The 25420-nt window shown below is 37.6% G+C and overlaps 2 protein-coding genes and 1 long non-coding RNA gene across 3 annotated transcripts; all 3 read right to left on the bottom strand.

Moving 5' to 3' along the window:
- Nucleotides 1–4835: 4835 nt before the first annotated feature.
- Nucleotides 4836–12195, bottom strand: LOC141764580 (dynein regulatory complex subunit 4-like). The gene is made up of 11 exons (XM_074629891.1): nucleotides 12045–12195; nucleotides 11839–11928; nucleotides 10253–10450; nucleotides 9404–9610; nucleotides 9269–9323; nucleotides 8976–9181; nucleotides 7487–7654; nucleotides 6725–6811; nucleotides 6434–6643; nucleotides 5403–5468; nucleotides 4836–5311 (listed from the first exon to the last, which is right to left on the bottom strand). The coding sequence occupies exons 1-11, from the start codon at nucleotides 12045–12047 to the stop codon at nucleotides 5210–5212; spliced, it is 1392 nt and encodes a 463-aa protein (XP_074485992.1). The 5' UTR covers nucleotides 12048–12195; the 3' UTR covers nucleotides 4836–5209.
- A 3420-nt stretch (nucleotides 12196–15615) lies between these two features.
- LOC141764587 (uncharacterized) lies at nucleotides 15616–16244 on the bottom strand. The gene is made up of 2 exons (XR_012593278.1): nucleotides 16112–16244; nucleotides 15616–15698 (listed from the first exon to the last, which is right to left on the bottom strand). It is a non-coding gene; the product is annotated as an uncharacterized LOC141764587 (long non-coding RNA).
- Nucleotides 16245–17508: 1264 nt separating this feature from the next.
- On the bottom strand, nucleotides 17509–25359 carry ndufaf5 (NADH:ubiquinone oxidoreductase complex assembly factor 5). Its single transcript, XM_074629895.1, has 11 exons — nucleotides 24981–25359; nucleotides 23790–23830; nucleotides 23589–23652; nucleotides 23403–23450; nucleotides 23171–23274; nucleotides 22054–22093; nucleotides 21406–21603; nucleotides 20726–20786; nucleotides 20331–20414; nucleotides 18528–18610; nucleotides 17509–17740 (listed from the first exon to the last, which is right to left on the bottom strand). The coding sequence occupies exons 1-11, from the start codon at nucleotides 25245–25247 to the stop codon at nucleotides 17654–17656; spliced, it is 1077 nt and encodes a 358-aa protein (XP_074485996.1). The 5' UTR covers nucleotides 25248–25359; the 3' UTR covers nucleotides 17509–17653.
- Nucleotides 25360–25420: the final 61 nt, after the last annotated feature.

Below are 25420 nucleotides of genomic sequence, written 5' to 3'. Positions count from 1 at the left end.
CAATGATCATTAATTGTAGTACAATGGACCCTGAATTTTCATTTCTAGTCAGTGAGCAGAGCGGAGCATTAACACCGGCAGGAGGACGGGTTTGAATCCTAGAAGGACTGAACACGGCAGAGCAGTTTGTGACATTAGCCTTTCGTTCACTGACATTGCACTCAGCCCCAGAAAGAGGATGTGATGTCGCGGTTCTGTTGCGGGTATAAACATTGAACACAAACTGTAAACCGTCTCTGCGAACGATGCTACAGTCTGTGTTTGTGTTTGGCTGGAGATCATGGCGAAACAGGAGATTGAATTCACCTGTCTTAAAGGGAGAGTGAATATTAATACGGTGGAGACGTAATGTAACGAACATTTGAAGTTCCAAAAAATCTAATTAATCTCGTTGTCAGACTGTTGTTGTGCCCCTCACTGTGACTCCAGCACTGTTTGTGGTTAGAGAAGAGCAGACAGAACTCAAAAGGCACTAAAACTACTGTAACTGTGCGGAAGTGAAGCTAAAACACACAATCTGAAACCACAAGACAGTGTGTTCGGCTGCAGCTGAGGCTGTTTGTCATGGTCTCACCTGCTGAACCACAACAGTTAAAGGACAGGTTCACATATGAATATTGAAACAGGTTTTTCTTGTTGTAACCATTTGTCCTGTTCATACTGGACATTAACAGATCCCTTCTTAGGCCCTGATCACAAGCAGCACGTTTTACAGGTGGAAAACGTGAGGTGTTGTATTTGCCCGATCAGACAGTTTTTTGCAGTTTGCAACAATTTTTTTCCGATATATTGTTGCTAGGCAACCACAGAATGAGTGCTAACGTTACCTTAATACAAACCATGACACTGTACGCTACCCAAATAGTACAGTTTAAATTCATGAAAGCAACTTAACCTGAAATCTCAAGTACCGCATCATCCTGAAGGGGTTTATTTCACAACAATGACCCGTTAGCTGTACATTATCCCGCTTATTACACAGATACTTACTTAAGAAATTAATAATTTGACACAAAACGGTCCTCCAGAGTCCGAGATCAGAACTGCGCCCATAGCAACGGTCTATTATACATGGCAACGGTCTGCTATGAAGAAATAACAGACCGTAGAACGCTTTGATTGACCAATCAGAATCTAGTATTCAACAAAGCCGTGTAATAACAATTGGTAAAGTCATAAAGCTCCAGGTATCCAGCAAAAGTCGCCACAATGAGAAACCACAACAATGACGTCGGACGCTTTTCCACTCTGAGTTGATTTTTTTCTTTTCAACTCATGCAAAAACACGAGGCGCATAGAGCGGAAAAAACGCGAGGCGTTCAGCAACACAAAAGCAGCGCACAAAACGCGTCACTCTCATTGAAAACAATTATAAAAAGTGTCCCCAGACTGCAAAAAAAACAACTCTGTGTGATCAGGCCCTTAATGCGGTTTCAATGGAAGTGATGGAGGGCAGTTTTCACTCTGTACAAAAATGGACAAATTAAGTCTTTTTAGTACAAAATTCCCTCTTTGTGTTCGTATTCGTCCACTGCAGCTACACAGGGAAACACAGAGAGGAAAGCCTTTAACTTTGAAAGATACTCACATGATTTGTCTAACTCCGACTGCTGAAGCTTCATATTAACTTCACATAAATCTTTGAATACATTTTTGCACCAAACAAGGCCTGCGTGGATTTTGTCCTCCATCATTCCCATTGAAACCACATTAGGAAGGGATCTCTTAATATCCAGTACGAACAGGAGGAATGTTAAACTATTGCTTTAAGACAGACTTGAACAATTGTGAAGCTATCCTTTAACTTAATCCTTAAAAAGTTAATCAGTGCTCTGTGTTGACTAAAAGCTGCAAGATAATATTTAACACACTGCAAATGACCCTGAACTACACAGTGTCCAGAAAAATGGAAACGGTTCAACACAACAGTGATTTATAGACTCTACTTTACTGAAACTTGACATTTAGAGAGAGATCAGAGAGATTTTCTGCTCATGAGGCAGGACTGTAGTTCCACTGCATGTTATTGACATGTTTATAATAATGTGTCCACCTTTTATTTACTGCACACACGGTGGAGCAGCTGTAATATAATACAATCCACTACAACCAAACTACAGCCTCACAAACACCTCAACAGCAGACAAGTTTCACCAAGGTTGCGTTTAAAGAACTGTTGTACGGGACTACATCATCTGTTTTTCTGGTCACACAGTTTATTTGAAAATCATGTCATTATTCTGATTATTCTTTGATAAAACAACATTTGGAAGCTCTTCCACTCAGATGTTTTAATGAAAAACTACACCTGACGTATCAGTCAAATTGAACACAGAAGAGTTTTGGTCACTGATAGAAACCGTCTTTAAACTATAAGAGCAAACAAACGTCTCCAAACCTGCATTGAGTAAATGCTACAAAGACGCACTAAGAAGTTTAACGAACCTTTTAACTGTTAAAAAAAAGTTTAAAATCTGTACACATCGCTGCCAAAGTTTAAAAGTGCCCCGCGGAGGATTCATATAAACTTGACGCCGACGAGTGCCAACAGCCAGGAAGAGCTGTCACGATAGCCCACATTTAAGTTTTTATACATTTATGAACATATTTGTGCCATTTGAAAGGTTCTTTATTAGTAAAGCATGTGATATCAGGGCTAATCTTTTTATGGATCCAAGCAGCTCAACTCGTCATAATTCCCAGATGTGGAGTAATCCCAAAGATTGTTAGAGGGCCACTGAATTCCAAAATTAGCCGTTTCCAGATTTCAGCCTCACATTTGGTGCGACCTGAAAGAACATTTATGAGGCTACTTTAACAAAGTTACACAGTTTGAAAAGCTTCTCTGAGTAAAACAAGTTGTTTCCCTGTTAGCGCGCTTCGGTGCTCTAATTATTAATTTATTGGAGGAATATTCAGTTTTAAACAACAGCATGCTTATTAAGATTAAATTAGTTTTGAGAATGATTAAAGGGATAGTTTGGGTGTTTTGAAGTGGGGTTGTATGAGGTGCTTATCCACAGTAGGTGTATTACTTACAGTAGATGACGGTGGGCACGCCCCCAGTTTGGAGAAACAGACAGGAATATCGGCACCGGAGCAAAGCAATACAGTGCTGTGGACGGGGACGGCAGAAAAACGTATTTTAGCCACCTAAAAAAAACAATATCTGTTTAAGTGTACACTATATTTAGAATATTTTCACCACTTTTTCTCGCCGTCAGACGGCCTTTTCCTTCTCCTGTCTGTTTCTCGATGCAGGAGGCACGCCGACCATCAACTACTGCAGTGGTTCTCAACCTTTTGTGTGTCAAGGACCCCTTCAGGGCAGGGCCTTCTATAGTGAATTAAATAGTGAAAATAAACTACGGATAAGTACCTCACACAACCCCACTTAAAAACACCCAAACTATCCCTTCAACATTTTTCACTTTGACCGATCAGATTCCAGAACGCTTTTCCATTTAGTACAAGTAAAGACAAATACTTCATTCAGAGGGAATATTTTGTGCCACCGGCAGCTCAACATTTAAATAAATATGTTTCAGAGCTGATTTTTATTTTCCAAAAAAATCTATCAAGTGATCCTGAAGTCTTCCGGAGTCTCTCTGTCTTGTTAACAGCTGTAGGAAGCGGGTTTGAATTTGACGCTAGTGGAGTTTAATTTGCCTGGACATGAGCAGCTGACTGCTTTTTTCATAAGCCATACTGTGTGTATATAAAGTGTAAATGTTGATGTGCATAGTTTTTCTATACGATATGCTTGTATGCAATGTAAAGTATTGACATTGAATGTCAGTAAAGGGAATGTACCACAATATTCAGACTGGACAATTTTTTTCCAGGTGAACAATAAAGGAATAGTTCGACATTTTGAGAAATACGCTTATTCACTTTCTGCTGAGAGTTAGATGAGAGGATCGATACCACTCTCATGTCTTTACGGTAAATATGAAGCCAGCCAGGAGAGGCTTAGCTTAGCTTAGCACAGGGGTCAGCAAACTTTACTATCAAAAGAGCCGTTTCAGGCAAAAATAATAAAAATAAATCTGTCATTTGAGCATTGTGATGAAGGTAACACAGTTTATAGTCTAAGTATATAGTATATAAGTCCAATGCAGTGAGGGCCAAAGAGCAAATGTACGACCGAGTATTAGGGTCACATTGAGGGAACATTTTTTTGAGATTTCGAGAATAAAGTCAGAATGTTAAGAGAATAAAGTCATAACTTTACGAGAAAAAGTCGTAATATTACGAGAAAAAAAGAAAATAACACGTAAAATTACTCCTTTATATTATGACTTTATTCTCATAATACTACGACTTTTTTTCTCGTAAACTTATAACTTTATTCTCATAATGTCAAATTATTTTTTTTCCTGAATGTGGCCCTAATACTCCGTCATACCATCGTATCATAGACCGACAACAATGATAAATTTAAATGAAAATGTTAACAAAAAAACAGTTATTCATTTCCACACGATCAAATATAGGGCTGTCAATCGATTAAATATTTAATTTGTGATCAATCGCATGATTGTCCGTAGTCAATCGCGATAAATTGCAAATTCATTTTTTTAAAATTTTTTTTAATCTGTTAAAAAAATGTACCTTAGAGGGAGATTTGTCAAGTATTTAATACTCTTATCAACATGTGTGTGGGCAAATATGCTTGCTTGAATATAATAACCCTAAATAATTCAGCAAGTGGATTAACACAAATTGTTGAAAAGACACCAATTAAAATGAAGAGCAAACTAATTAAAATGTCCGTTGAGGAAAATCAAGATTTAAGAAGTTACAATTGTCACATAAATGTCTGGAGTCATAGGTATTATGACAAAAATATAGTTTATTGTTGTTTAACAACATGACAGTAAATTTGTGGTTTAGAGTTTACCTGGTAAACACCGTCCTCACCAGCAGCATCAATACAAAGATATGAATTGTCAGCAGCAGGATGGTTTAATAACCAGGATAAAAGACCTCAGGAGGTACATTCATTTAAAAACATTAAGAACATCAAGAGTAAACTGCATATTAATTATGTAACGTGTCTTTAGGAAATGATCAAATGAGACCAAGGTAGAGAGGTCAAGTAGTTTGGGATGGGAAGTATCCAGGTGGAGCAGGTGAGTGTAAACCTGACACCTGGTTGAGTTCAGTGTTTGGAGGCAGGTCCAGGAGAGTTCTGGACCCGAGTCTGTCAACCCAGGATCTGCTTCGAGGGCCTGAAGCGGAAGTCGTACAGAAGGACGCCCAACGCCTTCAGCTTCTCCTTACTGGTCTGCAGCAGGTCGTCATACTCCTGCAGGTCACACATTTATATTTTATTCAGCTGGTTGTGAAATGAAACTGCACAGCCGTGAATGCATTAAAACCCTTTTGAGTTAACTGACCTGACAATCTCGAGCCAAGTCACACTGGAGGGCGCTGATGGTGACCTGTTTAGACTCGAATATTTCCTAGAAGCAGGAAAAACACTTTCACATTTTTGTTCTTGAAGCTCACACAAATATAAAAAAAAAATCTTAAAGGGTATGCTGATAACATTTCTATGTAGACGAATCATTAAAAAAAAAAAAAAAAAAATACATCTACAGAGCTTTTCGAAAGGTGCCAAATAAAAGTATGGCTTTTCCAAAAAAATGCCGATTTGTGAATTAATCATTTAAAAAATTGACGGGTCCAAAATTAATGTTTTATATAATGATTATTATGATTATTTTAAACTTAAGAAATTGTTTGTAAAACATATAAATATTACATAGATAGACCAGATATTTGTAACACTTTGTTAATGCTTAATAATTGGTTATAAACATTATTTGGATGGCTATTATAAAGTTGCAACTGATGATTATAATAAATTGTTAAAGTGGTTAATAAATACGTTGTAAAGCATCTATAAACATAATTTAGATAGATAGTTAATACTTTGTCAATGGTTAATAATCGTCCCATCTGTCTATATGTTTATAGATGTTTTTACAAACAATTTTTTTTAAAGTTTACAAGTCATTTGGTAATTATTAACGAAAACTTTGATGAAATATAGTATATAAAATGTTATAATGTGTACAACAATAAACCGTTAATAGTGTACTAATGTAATCAGAATGTAATTATCGTCTTTTATCAGCTATGATACAATATATAATCTGTAAACTAATTATTTCATCTTACATAAACTACTGATAAAATAACAAAAATTAGGGCATTACTAACAATTAGTAAACATTAATTATCATTTCATTGTTTGTTAACAGTAAAATAACTATTGACAAGTTTAATTAACTATCAATTTACCATTTATAAATGATGGTTATTATAAGGTGTTACCAAATATTCTGCTTCAATCCATATTTGTTGGCGTTTAGCCTTTCCAGAATAAACTTGGTGGAAATGATACGTGCGTATAAAACCGTACCTCAAGTTTGTTCGCGGGATTGCTGCCGGCAGTTTGGTCGACGTTGGAGGCCGAGAGTGCGACGCAGAGCTGAGCTTCCTTCTTTTCCACAGTTTCTGTCAGCGCTGACAACTTTCTCTCCAGCATCAACTCCTTCAGTCCGCTCTTCTGCTGAACGTCCAGGACAGCCTCCGTCTGCCTCTTCAACAGATCATCGCGTTCCTGCTGAACCTGATGAAAGCATTCATGTGAATACCTGCCGGGCTGAACGAAGGTAAAACGTGACTCAATGATAACTCAATGATAGTTTACCTTCTGAGACGCCTGCAGCAGCAGCTCGTGCTTCACCATCAGGTCTCTCTGCTCCATTTCAATGACCTTCACTCGAGCTCTAGTCATCTGTCAGACACATTATCAGCAGGTTGAAGGAAAATCATTAGGTTTTGTTTTTTTGTGGGGTTCATAGTTTCTCCATCATTTCAGCCAGTTATAACATTTTAATAGTTCATGTCAGTGTGCTTTCATTTCTTTTGAATAAATCATCCATTTAACTGTAAAACAGTCAGAGACAACTACAGTAGGTGTGGCAGGTAACAGACCATCAGGCAACAACAGCTGTCAGTGTGCTGACTTGACTATGACTTGCCCCAAACTGCATGTGATTATCATAAAGTATGCATGTATGTAAAGGGGAGACTCGTGGGTACCCATAGAACCCATTTTCATTCACACATCTTGAGGTCAGAGGTCAAGGGACCCTTTTGAAAATGGCCCTGCCAGTTTTTCCTCACCAAAACTTAGCATAAGTTTGGAGTGTTATTTAGCCTCCTTGGTTGGTAATAATGGATTCCTTAGGTTTTTCTAGTTTCATATGATGCCAGTATCTTCACTCAACCTCCGAACAATGTATTGCGTTAATGCGTTTAAGAAATTAGTGGCGTTAAAACAAATTTGCATTAACTTTGACATCCGTAGAAATCAGCTTACTTTTTCATTTAATATATTTGTACCTAAGTTAAGATAGTGATGTTCAATGTGTCATGATGCTTTCTGAACTCTGTGCAGTGAACGCACCGCCATCTTGGCCTTGGTCTGGTTGTAGTCTTGCAGCTCTTTTTCGAGCTCGGACCGCTTCTGTTGGGCTTCCTGCAGAGACTCACTCAGGCGTTTGTTCTCCTGCTCAGCTGCTGAAAACTCTTTGTCTACTCGCGCCTGCAGCTTCGTCGCCTCTGCAAGTTGTTCCTAAAGAAACAAACAAACAAACCGTGTGGCACATAAAACAAGAGACACCTAAAAAACTACTTCATTCGAGTTTTTTTAACATCTTCACGTCAAAGTTTATGAGTCGTGGTTAGTACAACTCAAAAATTCTCAAAAATGAATGTGATGTGTTACTTTGTGATCCGAATAAAATACAAAATGTTTGTGACTTTTACGGTAGCTACAGGAACCCCTTTAGAGCAAAATAACTATTTGCAAACTGCGATTATTTGATGGTGGACAATAATATTTGTGTGTAAATTGACCACTATTACTGTAAGAAATGTCTAAAAAAACTCAAATAAATACAATTAATTTAATTCTAGTCTGGACAGAAGGTGCAAAATGCTAAAACATCTTTATGAAACAATTAAAATTAATTGGAAGTATATGTACTGTGTGTGTATATATATATAAGAATAATAATAAAAGTGATTTTTATGGTAGCTCCACGAACTTGTTTCTGTGAGAGCAAAAGAACTATTTGCAAATTGGGATTATTTAAAGGTGGAGACTAATGTATGTCTTAAAACCTGATAGGCTGAAGTAGACCCAGTGATTATTTGTGCATAAATTCACCTATTTTACTGTAAGAAAATCTTATAAATTCTCAAATAATTACAAATAATAGGACAATAAGTTTGGACAGAAGATGCAAAAATTCTAAAACATCTTTATGAAACAATTAAAATGCAAAATATATAAGTATAATATAAGTGAATTTTACTTTAGCTTGTTTGTGTGAGCAAAAAAATATTTGAGAACAAGTTATTTTTTTTAAATTATAAAATAATTTGTTAATTTTATTATCTATATGTAGTTATGAACAATAATGGCCTTCTGTGAATGTTAATAGTATGACCCATCTACAGTACATACACTGTTGACTCCAAATAAAGTGAAACTACATCAACCATTTCACATTTATGGCATTAAATGTTTTTACAAGGGATAAAGTGAAAGTTTAATGATGCCAGTGTGGACACACAGCTATTATACCTGCTGGTTTACAAAACCAAGAAATTCATACTGGCTTTAGATAGGGACATTCATGTTTTCACGTTGGCCACCATAGTTCTCCTACTCGCTTTGGACACAGGAGAAGTTTCAGTTGGTTGCAATCTGCAACCTCACCACTTGTTGCCGCCAAATCCTACATACTGCACCTTTAAGGTCCTGTAGAAACACTTCTTGTGAGTTTTTATTTGTTGTACTTTGAGCTGTTAGTCCTCTGAGTTTCTGCTCATCTATTCAGTTTGCGGCTTTTCTTTTCTTTCTGTGGTGAGTCTGTAACGTCTCTTACCTTCAGCACCTTCTGATCCGCCAGCACTTTAATTTGAATAGCAGAGTAGTACTCCTCAGCGCCTCTGAGAGCTCGGTCGTGGTCTTCTATCAGAGTCAAAACGCGACTTTCCATTCTGTTGTCGAGCTCGTTGACCTCAGCCCGCCGCTTTTTGCCCCCCATTACGATCATTGTCTCCATTTTCCTGCCAAATTTCACCTCCATCTCTATTTGAATTTCAACAGAGGGGAAAATGTTTATTTCAGTTTATGACAGCAGTTTTTGAATGAAACTCAGAATTTGTGTTCATTCACCTCTGATTCTTCTGTCATAGTTGTTTGTCAGCTCCATAAACTCCACCTGGTGTTTCTGATGAGAATCAAAAGGCGACATGTCTGTGGTAAGAGACAACTGTAAAAACTCAAATGTAATAATAAAGCCAGACTCACCAGCTTGAGCTCCTTGATGAAGTTTTCGTTGTGGAGCTTCCTCTCTCTGAAGTCCGACTGCAGGCCGTGCACTTCTCTCCGCAGCCCAAGCTCTGACTGCGTGTGCTGGTTCTGCATCAGCGAGGTCGAGGCCACGCCGTCCATCTTCAGCCCAGAGATCGTGTTGTGTTGTTCAGACAGGACATGCTTCAGCTTCTGCTTGTAAACCTGGACACCAAACCATCAGTCAAATGTGATTTAGTGTTAAAAGATTCAACATACTCAATTTATTCAGTTGAATAATGTAGTCTTGTCCTGTTGTGATTTTTTTTTACACAAAAAACTACTAGAAATGTAAATGATAAGTATGTTTTATTTTTACACAAAAAACTACTAGAAAACGTAAATGATAAATATGTTTTTTTCTGGCACCACTGAATTAAATCTAACGCTGCCTTTGATTTAACATCATAATTCAACAGTATATGAAAAGTAAAGAATAATTAAAGAATATTTTTGCTGTTGAAGTCAACTGAGTGGATACATATAAAAGAATATACAGTCTGCAGATTTGAGCAGCACAGACCTGGGAAACAATAAATAGGATGTATAAAACAAAGTAAATGTATTTATTAATTTGTATATTTACTTTTTTTTTAAGGATTTTGATTGTCTTTCAATTTTCTTTTGGTTTTGGTTACTTTTTGTTTCTCTAAAACTTGCCAGTATATAATCAAAGATACAATTTAAAAAACTAATTTATGAAATATTCCAGTAAAATCCAGGGGGGAAAAAAGTATAATTTGTGGCTGTGTGGCTGTGTGTGGCTGTGTGTGGGTGTGTGTGTGTGTGTGTGTGTGTGCAGCTCACAGTGATCTCCGATCGGTGGCGCTCCTGTGCCTCATCTCTCTCCCTGTGTCTGTTCCTCAGCCCGGCCTTCTCCTCCTCCAGGTTCCTCTTGGAGATTTCCCAGAAGGCTTGGATCTTGTCCCTCTCCAGCTGGAAGTAGCTCCTCTCCTCCCGCTCTCTATCCAGCTCCTCCCGGAGGCGGACGATGTGCTCCTCCAGCTGAAAGGTCACAGACAACTTGTGTCAGTTTTGTGGGGTCAGAATAGATGAGTTTTCCTTCACACAACAGAGGATGGCGGCACCGTGCAGCATACACAATAAGAGCTGGCCAATCAGTGCTCCTGTACAGCCCTACTTCTTTATACCCATTTGAGTTCAACCTAGGGCTGGGCTGAGAAAACCAAATATCAAAATAGATATTACCAGATACCTCAATAGCAATATTGCAACAATATTGTAAAGTTGACCATTGGTGCTTCCACAAAATATTTGTACAATGAGATTTTTCTATAAATAATCAGTATGTGGATATAATAACTAAGTGGGTAAAGGCAACTAATAGAACAGCTAAAACTAATGCAGCCTTTAAAACCAGGAAAAGACAACACTTGTGCTATATTACTATGTAACAAATGTAAAACATCTAGTCTCATATCATGAGTCACACTTCTCACCATTACTCTACTGATACACTCGTGCCAACATTGGTTCACAAACTTTCTCATTTTACAGCTATACAGTACACTATAAGATGTTTCTGAAAATATTTGAGGTAACAGGAATTTCGGTAACAGAATACTGATTCATATTTGATCAGGGCTGCCATTTAATCAGAGTTTGCAAGTGATTGACAGCTGCTCAGAGACGGCAGGCTCCAGGTCAGCTCTGATTGGTTGTTTTCCTCCGGTCTGTGAAATCTTGGAGATGCCATTAGTAGCACCAGAGGACACCAGAGGCATATGATTTTTTTCATATCATATTTGCTCCATTTCTACCCAGTGCAGCTCTGAGTAAGACAGACATGTATCTCAGTTTAACAGTCTGTTTAAAGCAACGGGGTTCAAAACTGCTCAACAGCTGTTTTCTCAGTGAAAACAGTGTTTTCTGTCGGCCACTAAAATGCTCTCTTTGTGGTCCAGTACAAATCATTTACAGGTCCAGAGAGTAAGCTGTAATCAGTGGTGGAAGATGTATTCAGATCCTTTACTTCAGTAAAAGTACTAATAACTTACTGTGAAAATATTCCACTACAAGTAAAAGTCCTGCATTCAAAACCTTACCTAAATGTATATAAGTATTACCAGTACAATATACTGAAAGTATTAAAAGTAAAGGTACTCATTGTGCAGTAAAATGTTCCCTGTCATAAATCTTATGTGTGATACCAAAAGTATAGCTCATGAGGAGGAGAAACAATGTTGGCACGAGTGTATCAATGTAATGGTGAGAAGTTAGGGAGATAATCAGTAATAAAAGATCTGGAGCAAAAAGAAAAACAAGCTTGGGACATCTTTCTTTGTGATTGAACCAGAGCTGGGCAATATCATTTACTTTAACACAGTTTGACAGCTTTGATGCTAAAGTCAGCTAAGCTCAGCAGCTCTGACCTGATCCTTGGACATCTCATCCGTTGAGAGACCGTCCACCACGGCTGAAGACTTCCCCTTCGCAGCCTTTTTGCTTTTAGTCTTGGGTGGCTGGAGAGAAAACACATCATTTAAAAGCACTGTATCTGTCTGATGCTAAGCTACCTCATGCTAACTCTATTCCAACAACAATACTGTAATATAAAAAGAGAGATTACATTACTCACCATCGTGAAATATCGTGCAAGCTCACAAAATGTGGTTAAAATGTAGTGAAACAGTAGTTAAACAGCAGTTAAACAGTAGTTAGCCTGTTAGCCTGTTAGCTGGACGAGCAGCAGAGTGTCAACAAGGGGCGCTGTCATGGCAACGTGTTCTTTTCTTCAAATAAAACTTTATTGAATGACATTCTGCACAATTTACAGTCCTGAGATCAGGGAGGAGAAGGCAGTGTGCAGGAATAAACATATAAAATAAGAACAGAAAAACAAAACATAATAACTTTTAAAAAAGGCCAATAAAGAATACATATAAATAAGAAAGAGAATACGAAGAATTTATAGCTTTATAATTCCAACAAATTTATAATTCCTCTTAAGTGTTGAGAAAATCCTCCTACTTCTTCAGCTAAATAAACTATTTAAAAAGCCTCTTGGATCAGCTGGAAAATGCATCGGCTGTTTTTTTGACATCATAAAAAGTTGACTTTTTAGAGATTCATGGTTCTCACATGACAGCGACACTACAAACATATGATGCTCTTATAGAATATGATGCATTGCTGTAGATGAAACTACCCAACAGTATATAAAGGACTTCAAATTAGCACAACCTTAAACATCAGCAGTAAAATGCAACATACACATTAATGCAGCAGTAATATTAATCCAGAAACATCACATATAATAGTAAAACACTGACAGGGAAGATTTTACTGCACAATGAATACTTGCACTTTTCATATTTTTGCTGATAATACTTAGGCTGCATACTTTTACTTAAGTAAGGTTTTGAATGCAGGACTTTTACTTGCAGTGGAGTATTTTCACAGTGTGATATTAGTACTTTTATTTCAGTAAATAATCTGAATACTTCTTCCACTACTGCTCTACTCCTGAAGCTGTCAGACTCCACAACCAGCACTGCTCCCAGTAGACCACTTAACACTTACACACCAAAAACTGACAATAACCTGATATTTTCAGGTGGACTTTCATCTAATTCTCACTGTGCAATATCATTTTCCACTTGTGCAATTTTGTTAATAGTCTGTTTGTTGTCAATACTGTATACACTGCTCCTATTTTTATACTTCATTCTATTTAAATGGTTCATATTTTGTTACACTTTGTTAAGGTCTTTTTTTTACTAGCTGATGCATCTTGTTTTTTGCACTATCCCCTTTGCTGCTGTACACTGCAAATTTCCCCACTGCGGGACTATTAAAGGAATATCTTATCTTATCTCTTATCTTATGCAAATATTATAAAAATGTCTCACTTCATTCCTCTAAACTTCTGTGAAAATCACTCAATATGATGATTCTGACTCAAAACATATTTACTGGTTTAGGTAGAGGCAACTAATATTACAGTTTATTAGCTGTATTTGTATTTAACAAAAGGAACATTACAGAGTTATCAAGGTTCATTTATTGTCAGGGTTGCACAACAAAATGTGAGTTGTAGTCCCTTTTCTTACGGAAGCCCTGAGAGGCCAGTAAGAGGAAAAAAAACTCTGGTCATCAATTTTCTAAGTCTGATTTAAATTGTTTTCTCTTCTGTGTTTATGACTTAAAGGACCGGTGTTTAACATTTATGGGGATCTATTGGCAGAAATGGAAGATAATATTAATAAGTTTGTTTTCTTTAGTGTATAATCATCTGAAATAAGTTGTGTTTTCGTAACCTTAGAATGAGCCGTTTATATCTACATACGGAGCGGGTCCTCTTCACGGAGTCCGCCATGTTGCACCGCCATGTTCCTACAGTAGCCCAGAACGGAAAAACCAAACACTGTTAACTTTTCTTGCTTGGGCCGGAGTCGATAACGTTACGCGCTGCCATCGCCGCCGCTCTCTCTTGCTTCACCACTCACTTCCCACATACACACACACTCTACGCACTGGCGCTGCTCCAAATGACCCTGGAGAGGGCCATTTGCGTTTTTGCGTCAGCCACCGTAGATCTCAAGCACACGGAAGAGGCTTCAGTTGGTTACAATCTGCAACCTCACCCTAGACTGCCAGATCCTACACACTGCTCCTTTAAGAACAAAAAAAAAAGATTTTGCCAGGATAAGCTTTCTAAGTTGCTTAAAATTGTTTTTTTGTTTTTTTCCATCTGTGAAACCGGGTGCCAGGATACTTTTTTTTGTGCGTTTGTTTTTGTAATACTCATTTCGGCCACAAGAGGTTGAAGTGCACCACTACCCCATGTTCTTAATAGGACTTAAAGCATTCATGCTTTCTTCTAGGTGAGTTTTAATTTAGATAACTTGCTAACATACAATATATGTACTGTAATATATATGTAATATAATACACCTCCAAAACGTTTTTTTCACATTTTTTCACAGATGAGAAAATAAAAATTAAGTTCTTAAGTCATAAACACAGGAGAGAAAACACTTTAGATCAGACTCATAAAATGGATCACCAGAATAATTTTTTTCACACTTACCTCTCAGGGCTTCCATACTTTATGCTACACACAAAAAATGTTTTTATGGTGGAGTGTAGAGGATGAATTGAGGAGTCTCACAGCCTCAGGAAAGGAGCTGCTCTGTAGTCTGGTGGTACGACAGCGGAGACTTCCGTGTGGCTTGCCAGACGGCAGCAGGGTGAACAGGCTGTTGCTGGTATTGTCTCTTCGCAGGCACCTCACCTCACCAATATCACTGATGCTTGGTAGATGGGTACCAATGATGTTCCGGGTGGTTTTAATCACCTGCTGCAGATCTCCTGTCCTGGGCCGTTCACACCACATGCCAGTTTGTAAAGTTTCCAGTCAGGATGCTCTCATTGCTCCTAGGTAACATTCATTCATAGGGGAATTTTAAAAAATACAGCTATTTCTGAGCTTTTTTCACCACTGTGGAGATGTGTGATGACCAGTTTCTATATTTATCAGACTACCAAGTGTGACAGATAACTTTGCATCAATCAGCACTGATACTGAGAGCGGCTTATTCACTGCCATTTCCTGTCTGTAGTGGATTTTGGGTGAGGGAGTACACACACTCCTCACTGCTGCGTCCTTCAGCTGTTCGCTTGTTAACAGTGCTGTACAGATTATTACTGGGTGGTGTTGAGGAGTGTGTTGGCATTTCACTGATGCTTGTGCAGTAGTATGGACTTTCAAAATAAGACTCCCCACCTGGCTGCTCCCCGACAGCTCCAATCTCCTCATAAATCACCTCAGTTACAGTTTTGTCCAAGTTGGTGTTTCTCTCCAGTCTGTTTTTGGAACAGAATCTCAAGGTGAAGATCACCAGCAGCACCAACGCAGCACCCACGACTACACCAATAGGTACTTTCAAAAAGTCAGAGGGTTGTTGGTTCTCGGTGTCTGTAGCGATTCCCTTCTGGCCTGGTCCATCGTTTCTTGGTGTGACTGGTGCATCTGTTGTCACTATCAGATATATTTGTGCTTTGTTACACAAATACATTACAGAATCAGAGGATGTGACATTTATTATTACCAGTGAATTATCGGCCAGTGAACCAAAGCGTGGGTCAGTTTTTTGCTCAATGCCATTTTTGATAGTGACAAGAGTCACCCGTTCACCATTTGTGTAGCGGCTCCATGTAACATCTCCCTTCTTATGAGGACAGGGCAGTGTAGCCACTGTGTTTTGCTGCACGGTCTTGTTAGTAAAGTCTGTAAAGTAAAAAAGCAGTAATGAGTAATACATATTTGGTAACATTTTCTGCTAATTCTCTATATAACCCCGGTAGTTTGTTGGCTTCTGCAGGACCCCAACAGCCTTGACAACGTTGACAACTGATTTTATCATATAGTTTTTCTTTATCTGTGTTTTCCTTAAAAATAATCAGGTTTTGTCTTCGTGAAATGATCAGTACAGTGGTGCCTTCAAGTGAATTCATATTTACTGTTTTCATGAAAAAAGCCCATTTGAAACGGCCCACAATTAATGTTGTAACTAAGTTAGTCACAATTTCAAGACTTTAGTGATCACCTGTAGTGATACCAAAATGTATTTAGGCCAAAACCAGCACCCAACATTTATAAATATAATGTTGATAAAAAGATGTCAAATTAGATTTTCTTACCTGCAGAGCTGTAACAGAAACATCCAGCGAGGACGAAGTAGAGATATAGCAACATCTCTGCAGCTTGTGGACCTTGTTATGTGACATACGACTCAAATACAGTATTTTTATATAACAGGAAGTTATGACTAATGACGTCGTGGTTGTTACTGGCGTTTAGTCAGAATTCATGCCTTTATCTCATTTCTCCTTTGGGTTTTTCTCTGCAACCCGCACTTAAGAGAAACCTGCTGCTGAAATACGTGATAATATGCATGTTCTACCTGTACAAGGTAATGCTGCACAGTGTGTGGCATTGTTGGTAGATCTACTATAAATCTAACCATTTGATCTACTATTACACTATAATCAGTGTTGGAAGAATTATTCAGATCCTTTACTCCAGTAAAAGTCCTAATACCACATTTTGAAAATACAAAAAAAAAAAATACTCATTGTGCAATAAGATGTTCCCTGTCAGTGTTGTACTATTATATCTGATGTTTCTGGATTAATATTACTTCTGCTTTAATGTGTATGCTGCATTTTACTGCTGTAGATGTTTAAGATTGTGCTAATTTTAACTCTTTTATATGCTGTAAGGGTAGTTTAATCTACAGCAATGCATCATGATCTATAAGATCATCATATGTTTGTAGCGTCGCTGTCCTGTGAGAACCATGTATCTCTAAAAAGTCAACTTTTCATGGTGTCAGAAAAACAGACCTGTTTTCAGCTTTGTGACGATGCATTTTCCAGCTGATCCAAGAGGCTTTTTAAATAGTTTATTAAGCTTAAGAAGTAGGAGGATTTTCTCAACACATAAAGGAACACTTTATCCTTCAGTTGATCACAAACATTCAACATCAACACATCTAGAGCTACGGGGTTTTCACTGGACAGGAAGGGGATGAAAAACTGTGATCTGTGAGGTAACTAAAGCTGTCAGACAAATGTAGTGTAGCAAGAAGTACAATATTTACCTCCGAGATGTAGTGCAGTAGAAGTATAAAGTAGCAGACAATAGAAATACTCAAGTAAAGTACAAGTACCATGAATTTGTACTTGAGTAAATGTACTTAGTTACATTCCACCACTGACTTTAGTGTCTGTGTATATTGGAGCTGTAAAACAGATGGGTGTGTTAGACAGTAGTTTGTTTGGGATTTCAGATACAGTAGATTTATCCAAGAAAAATAAGAGTCTGCATTGTTGCGTTTGTTTTTGAGTCCAATGACAGCATCAACTTTACTCTGACTCACTGCAGTGTGACAGCTCCACAACAATCCTCCCAACTTGAGTTTAATGTGCCATGTGGGTAACTGAGTCAACGCTTATTTATGAGTCATGCAACACCTCACTGGCTGTGGGTTTCTCAAAGTGAATTTCCTGCGAAAGGAAACATGATGTTCTCACGGTGCTGTTTCCACCAACTTTATTCCAGACAGTAATAGTACAACACATCGCTTAACGCTTTTAATTCAGCAACAAAACATAGTTGTTTAAATAAAATATATTATTTACAATCTGCAGCATGTCAGCTGATTATTAGCTCAGATGCTTCTATGGCTTGTTTGAGTTGGTCGGCTGGCTGATCTTTGACAAATCCCCAAACGACACGTTAGCTGAGCCTCGCTTCGCTGGTTTGGCCTGACAAAGACAAAAAAAACATTTAAACGTTTAAAACAGTTTTCTATATAAAACATATTGTCTCTGCTCCTGAATTTGAAGGATAAAACAGTGATGGTGTCTGATTAATGTGTGTTTAATGTATCTGGTTATTCAGAATAAACAGAAAGAGAAAAACTGATCGAGAAACTCAAACTGTGTCAATAGAAAGTTAAAGGTGCATAATAATCCTGGCCAGAATGTTTAATACACAGTTGAACTCTGGGAATTGTAGTGCAGAAACACCACGACAGTCAGCGCATAGTACCAAAGCCTAGCCCTGTCACCTAAAAATTACGTTCCCAAACAACAAAACTGCCAGCTGATTAGGCTGTTATCAGGCTATTAAATAGGTCAATAGGGGCCTACTACACCCACTAGTAGGTTTTATCATCCATTTACATGGTAGATCATCAAAAGAAGGTATGAAAGAAGACGACAGCGATCTCTAGCGACCGTAATAATTATGACAGGAGTAGAGGTGGAAGTAAGGCGCTGTAGACTTTCAACCAGGAGACCGCTGTTTGTGTCCGGTGTGAAACTAAAAGTCAACATTCATTTATTTTAATTTAGGTCTGTAGCTTAATAACGAAACAAATGTGGTAATTTTAAGCCAAATTATTTTTTTTGACTAAACCTAACCAAGTAGTTTTGTTGCGTTTTTTGTTTTGTTTCAATTTACAACTTTAATTTAATTTTGTAGGAGCCAGGGTTGCATATTTGCAGTATTTGTACACCAGGTGTTGTTTCTGCAGAACTTCTGTCTTACCTGAGAGTCATGAGGCTTCCAGCCAATCATGTAGAGGATCTCGAAGGTAGCAGGGATGGACCCGTCCTCGTTACCGTACATCTCTGAAACATTTACAAACAAACACAGACAATAATGATGAAGCAAAATACCAGTTTGTTTTCTAACTTTAGATAAACCAGGCTAGTAGTTTCCTTCTGCTTCCAGTCTTTGTGCTAAGCTAGGCTAACCAGTACTTCTACTCAAGTACTGCACTGAAGTACAATTTTGAGATACTTTAATTGAGTATTTCCATTTTATGCAACTTTATACTTCTATTCCACCATGTCAGAGATAAATATTGTATGTTTTACTTCATTGCATATATTTTGACAGCTTTAGTTACTTTGCGGATTCGGATTATTAATAGAAAACTAAGCAAGTAAATGATGATGCTTTATTATAGGCTAAACTACCCAGCAGTATATAAAGTATTTAAAATTAGCTCCACCTTTACGAGCTGCAACATTAAAGTGATGGACACATGAATTTTTTGAATCGTTTTTTTTATTGCCAATGTGTGAGCAGGTTGTAACCTAACTTAAATAATGAGACCTTCCGCAACTTTCTGGGTTTCTTCCATCAGCCTGTGGACTATTTTTAATGTGAAGAATGTGGGATGTTTTTTCAGGGAAAATCCAACAAATGTGACATTCAGTCTTGTGTGTGTCGCCTCACTGTTTTGACCGATGCTCGCTTGCATCTACGTAGTGCACGATCAACAGGACGCTGACTTGACGGCCACAGGTGTCCATGTTAACAAGCAATTTCTGATTCTTACATTGAGTCCCTTTAAGTGAAGTTTTGAATGCATAATTCTACACTGTGGTGTTACTACTTTTACTTGAATAAAATATTTTCATTCACTGAAAACTGATATCATGTGATCCAGCAAAGAAAGAAAACAAAGTGAAGAAATCATCCACACTTTCTTCACTTTCTGATCCCACACTGTTCTGAACTCTTGTCTTCGTGTAAAAGAACGCAAATTGTGTCTAAGAAAGAGGAAGTTAAACCAGCAGAGACAGAAATGTGTCTATTCCAGGCTGGTCCTGATGTGTCAGTGTGGATAATGATGAACAAAATGCACCAGATCAGGTTTAATAAAGGAAACAGTTGGAGAAAATGAGAACCAAGAAAACAGAAGTATCGGAAATAAAGCCTGAATTACAGCAACAGCTGTTACACCAAAATGAGGAATAAACTAAGTTCGTATGAGCATGTATGTTTGTCAGTTTACCGTTTCAAAAACAAGTCAGGCCTCTAAATCCGAGTTTCTCCTAGGGCACCAAAAGGACTCGGGCCAGCCCTGGTCTCAGTAATTTCTTAAAATCAGCTGCTCACTGTAGTTTTTATCAAACAAACAGGAGGAAATAGTGCATTTGTTGGGGACTATTTTCAGCGGCTGATTAATCCACATGTGGTGCTCTAGTGAGTATTAGTGGCAGCAGGATGGTGTGTGTGGGATTGAGTCAAAATAAACTACAGTGTGTGTTCATGGTAATGAAGGAACATGTCACCCAGTGACACAGTGAGGCTCATTGATGTGTTTTTAATTTAGCTTTATGGCACAGAGGAAGAAGATATATCTGTAGTCCAACCGTGAATAAATGCATAAATGTGTAAAATATGTAAAAACTGGAGACTGATCTAATTTTAGAAATATTTCTATGGTGGCTGCTGGAGCCACAGATCTATTTGGGGCATGTGTGATATTGGTCTTTGTGTTTTCATCATTTAACAGGGACATGTAGCAGCTGATCGCTCTCTTCTTTAAACACTTACCTTTATAAATCGCTGCTGCTGCTAATATGGTGTCTCTGTGCAACAGCAATCTCCTGTTCCAGGCACAGTTACTCTCACCCATACCTTCAGAATATGGAAATACAAGTTTGTAAATCACCAACACAAGCTCCTCAAAGGCAGGAAGTATTGTAGCCCTACAACTGTCGTATTAGATTACACTAAACTGTACTGGTGGAACCACTATAAAGGATATTGACTGTAATTTTAAGAGCTCTTTAATGCTATTAATTGCAGCATAAATAACCAAAGTACAGTATAAAACATGACACTAAAAAGCAGTTTGCAGAGTTTCACACTTTAAGACAGTTTAAGACCGTTTGATGTTGTAGATAAACGAAACAGAGTCACATATTAACACAGAGAGCAGTTTATACCTTGTAGGTCGGTCATGACTTCAATGATTCCTGGATAGTGAACCTGAACTTCATCAATGTCCTGAAACAGAGAGACAGACAGTGAGGATTTTATATAATATTATTATATTATTTAGATTATTTAATGAGTTTAAACATGTGAAAATCAAAAGGAAAGTATTCCTGTGTTAACAGTGTGTTTTTTTAATTATTATTTTAGTTATTTTTTTCCATTTTACATGTTGTAGTTTGTGTTATGTTATGTTATGTAGATTTTTAATTACTTTTGTTACATGTTTTTATTGTATAAATTGTCATTTTAAAGTTTTTTTCTGTTAATTATTTGGCATGAACATTGTATACGTAGTTGATTTTGTTTTAATTTCTAATCTAATCTGAATATTTATCCAATATATAAAATTTACTGTTTTTCAGCTACAATTCAGGTTCAATATCAACCTTAGTTCTACAGTCAGTTAATCACAATGATGTGTAAGTATTATTATATACAGTATGTAATTGTATATTGTTCATCTTCCTTCTAATTATTTGTTTAATTAGGTACTTGTTTTCTTTTTGCATGATATTTTGTGTCCGTGTGAGAAGAAGAAGCTTCAAAAGAAGCTTCCAGTGTGTTTAATCAAAGTAACAGAGAGCTGTGATGGAGGCTAACTGGGTCTGACAGTGTTTGAGCTTCTCACCACGGTGAGCATGGTGAAGCCGGACCGGCCCAGCAGGTTGCCCAGGTCTGTGACGGCGGTGTAGGGAGAGACGTGGGGGGAGAATCCTCCCTCCCTCTCGGTCTCGGCGAGCTGGAGGGAGCACCGCAGCTCGTACAGGGTCTCCCCGCCCACCATCGCCCCGATGAACACCCCGTCTGGCTTCAGAACCTGGTGGATCTGAGAGGAGGAGGAGGAGGAAGATGTTACTGTTAATGTAAACAGCTCATTTCGCTAAAAACTCACAGTTGAGTTAACACTGTTACTACTACTACTGATACTCAGGGCTTAGCAGGCTGAACACTGGAGATTATAAAGGATGCAAAATGGATGAAAACACACAGACGCTTCATCTTATTGAGAAAAATCCAAGAAAATAAATTCAGCAAGTCAAAAATATAATTTCAAGGTTCATTGGGGGGTTAACTTACAGTTTGAGTAACCATCAAAAAGACTCAACATGAAACTCATCTACCGACATGAAGAGGAGACCACAAGTAAACAACTAAAGAGTGACATAATTCTGATTTAACTTCACAATGGAGGAAACTACGACCTCTAGTGGGAGATCACCAGAAGGCAAACAATCACACAAAATCATTTGTGTTTGTTTTCCCTTGTTATTGTCACCTGTCTGAGAGCTCCAGGCAGGTCGTTAATCCAGTGCAGACTGAATGAAGAGAGACAAAAAGTGAGATTAATACACACCGTAGACATCTAAGTGTGTCAGTGAGGAACAATTAACAAACTACAGTTTCCTGTAGTGTGGATGCATACGTTTTGTCTTATTTTTGGTGGTCAGAGTGAAGGGACTGCAGTCCTTCAAACAGTATGATTACTACTACTACTACTACTACTACTACTACTACTACAACTACTACTAGTACTACTACTACTACTACTAGTACCACCATTAGGGTTTCAGGTTTTATTTGCAAAATTTAAAAATACACAAACATAACAAAGATATCAAAAATAATAAACACCCACTGGGCTTATTTGAAGCCTCCATCTAAATAATGTTAACATTTCAAACACAATATATAATAATATTATTAATAATAATATGCAGAAAATAATATGATTACATAACAGTGATGGCAAACTATTAGAACAATATATACAGTATTTAACAACAAAAACAACAACAATAAATGGGTTGGGTGGGTGGTAATAAGACAGAGTTTTTCCGGATATTTTACTAATGTTGTTTTTATATTTTACTAATATTTTGGGATATTTTACTAATTACATGATAGTGATGTCAAACTATTAGAACAAGATATACGGTATATAACAACAACAACAGCAATAAATGGGTTGGGTGGGTGGTAATAAGGTATATCAGGGTGTTCTTAGATTTAGTGTTGTTTCTTTTTAACAGTTCAGACAAAGTAACTGGAGGAGGAAACCTTGAGCTCCAGGAACCTGCAATGTATATTGTTTTCCTTCATTTCTGGGGTTTTATAATGAATAAAAAATAATGAAATGGTATAAAAAACATCAGTTGCATCCCTACTTGGATTAGAGGAGGAAAAGAGACGCAAAGTACAAACATGTTGGTTGATAAAAAGGTTGAATGTAAAGGTTGAATCACTGAATTTTGGTGAACATTTATAATAAAAGGCTAATTGAAGTTTTGACACCATCTTTTGTCAGGAAATGGTTTAGCAGTGTCTTCCTCCAATGTTGCTAAAAATGTGGAGAAAAGCTGAACCACCATGTAGAATTATTACGTATTAATCACCTCAAGCTGCTCACCACCAGGTCAAAGGTGTTTTCTTTAAATGGCAGAAACTCCTCGTCAGCGAGAACACAAGCAGTCGGGATCTCGCTCTTTCTTCTCTGTTTCTGACGATCAGAGACATAAAATAAATTCATATCAGCATCTTGTATCAGTAAATACAACATCCATTACTTCCACCTCTCTACAGATACATGCATCAATGATAGTTTTTATGATTTGTTTCAACACTCACCAGAGTTTTCTCTGAGACGTCTGTCAGGAACAAACGCTCCACAAAATCCTGAAACACCAACAAGCAAAAAGCAGAGTCAGTTGTGGCTTAGTGTAAATAATTTAAATATTTAACTCAATTAATGAGATTACTTTTATTCAACTGAGAACAGTTTAACTAACATGTATCCGCGTGTACAGACTGTACCTTGCTTAAATGCTCTGCAATGTGACTTTTCCCACCACCGATGTCCAGAGCCAGAGGAAACGTCCTGAGAAGACGGGAAGAGGGAACAACGTTAGAGAAGAAAGCAAACCAGTGTAGGAACTGTGTGTGTGTGTGTGTGTGTGTGTGTGTGTGTGTGTGTGTGTGTTCAATAAGAAACAAGCTGTCTCATCATAAACCCACCTCGCTATGTCGTAGACCCGATCTGCCACTCGACTGCCAACCTGCAGAACAAAGATCAAAATAAGTGTGACTGATTTTTTAAGGTTAAAGTAGAAACTTCTTTCCTCTGATGGCCAAAGCAGCTGCTGGATTACATGAGTCGCCTTCAGCTCTGCACACACTCTCAGATCACTTTTACATTTCAAATTAAAACAAACAAACCTCCAAACGTTGGTCTTATATCTGCCAAAAGGAGCAAACTAATCAATTTGTCAGCGAGATGAAAATCAGTTTGGATTGAAGTTAATTTCTTCATCATATTTAATGACGCATACATCATTATGTACCGTTTTTATCTTATTTTATCTATTTTTTAAATCTTATTTTATCTATTTGTTAGATTTATTCTGGAGCTATAGGTATCTAAGAATTTTACTATAGGTTGGTATATGTGGCAATAAAACTTGATTTGATTTTTGAAGATCCTGAACAACAGAATATTTCATTATCAAACGGTCAGATGTCAAAATCTTTTTTTCTTGATCTTTTCAATTAGGCTTTTCTGTCACACTTGTTTCTCAAGATTTCCAACAGAGTGCAAAAGCACATCTTTCAAACATTGACAACGACCAAAAAAAAGTTTTTATTTTAAATCCATGCACATATTATCTTATTTTTCCAGATCATTGACTACAAAATATAGAAAAACGAAATTCTGTTACAGAAAATATGTGAAAAATGCGAAATTTTACACAAAAAATGACTTAAAAATGTATAAAAAATGTTAAGTCATTTTTTAAAAATGACTTAAAATTAATTAAAAAAAACACACATTTAAATAATTAAAAAGGCATAGCAGCAAATTTCGAAGTTTTACACAAAAAAAATTACTTAAACGATCAAATTTGTTGCCAATAATTTTTGTCAATCAACTAATTAATCGACTAACTGTTTCAGCTGTACTTGTATACACTTTTGGGTTATTTTAATTTATAATAATAAATCATATTTATAAAACCTTTTCATATGTTTGGCATGCAAAAACTTTAATTTGTAAAGAAACTACAAAAAGTAGCCTAGAAGACCATTCCCCTCTGAGAAGTAGTGTATTATGAGCATAAGGTGGCATGAAAGTAGCCTACAAAGACCTCATATTTGTATATTAAGTACAGTAAACAGGTTAACAGATATCTGTGTGGTATAGGCTCCCACCTCGTCCCTCAGGTAGTCGTACTGGTGTCCGTCCTGCAGTGTTGCTGCCCAGTTCTTCTGGCTCTTCTTCATCTCCCTGTTGAACACATTCACGGTGGTTCCACTGCCGGACACAGACACTCCTCTTCGGGGTTCAGAGCTTGGCCAGGTCCGCAGTCTGCAGCTGGAGGACAGGATCCAGCTCCGGCTCCGGCTCCAGCTGCCTGAGGAGGCCGCAGGACAGGAGCCGGCTGCCCGCAGGACTCTGCGACACACCCCGCTGCTCATGGTGCTGCTGTAAAGTCCAGTGAATGAGTTATTATACTCTGAACATCATGTTGTACAACAGATGAGCTTCTTCCTGTCCTCCACACTGAGTGACCTCCGGGAAGAGGAGGAGGGAAAACGTGGAACTGGATTCTACTAGAGTCTACTGGGTTCAGTGGAAACAATGGAACTGG

This window comes from Sebastes fasciatus, chromosome 3 (genome assembly GCF_043250625.1).
Source record: "Sebastes fasciatus isolate fSebFas1 chromosome 3, fSebFas1.pri, whole genome shotgun sequence".
NCBI classification, from domain to species: Eukaryota; Metazoa; Chordata; class Actinopteri; order Perciformes; family Sebastidae; genus Sebastes; species Sebastes fasciatus.
Note: the sequence above shows the minus strand (reverse complement) of the source record. Positions and strands in the feature narration are given on the sequence as shown.

Bases quoted from the DNA above. Each gene is read 5' to 3' on its own strand.
- LOC141764580 (XM_074629891.1), bottom strand. The intron at 9,611-10,252 runs GTGAGCTGCACA...TTTGGTGTCCAG, and splicing joins GCCACCGATCGGAGATCACT to GTTTACAAGCAGAAGCTGAA. The intron at 6,812-7,486 runs GTGCGTTCACTG...TGTGTCTGACAG, and splicing joins AGACCAAGGCCAAGATGGCG to ATGACTAGAGCTCGAGTGAA.
- ndufaf5 (XM_074629895.1), bottom strand. From the start codon at position 25,247: ATGAGCAGCGGGGTGTGTCGCAGAGTCCTGCGGGCAGCCGGCTCCTGT. The intron at 20,787-21,405 runs GTGAGAAGCTCA...TCTCTGTTTCAG, and splicing joins GCTTCACCATGCTCACCGTG to GACATTGATGAAGTTCAGGT. The intron at 18,611-20,330 runs GTAAGTGTTTAA...TAAATGTTTCAG, and splicing joins AGCAGCAGCGATTTATAAAG to AGATGTACGGTAACGAGGAC.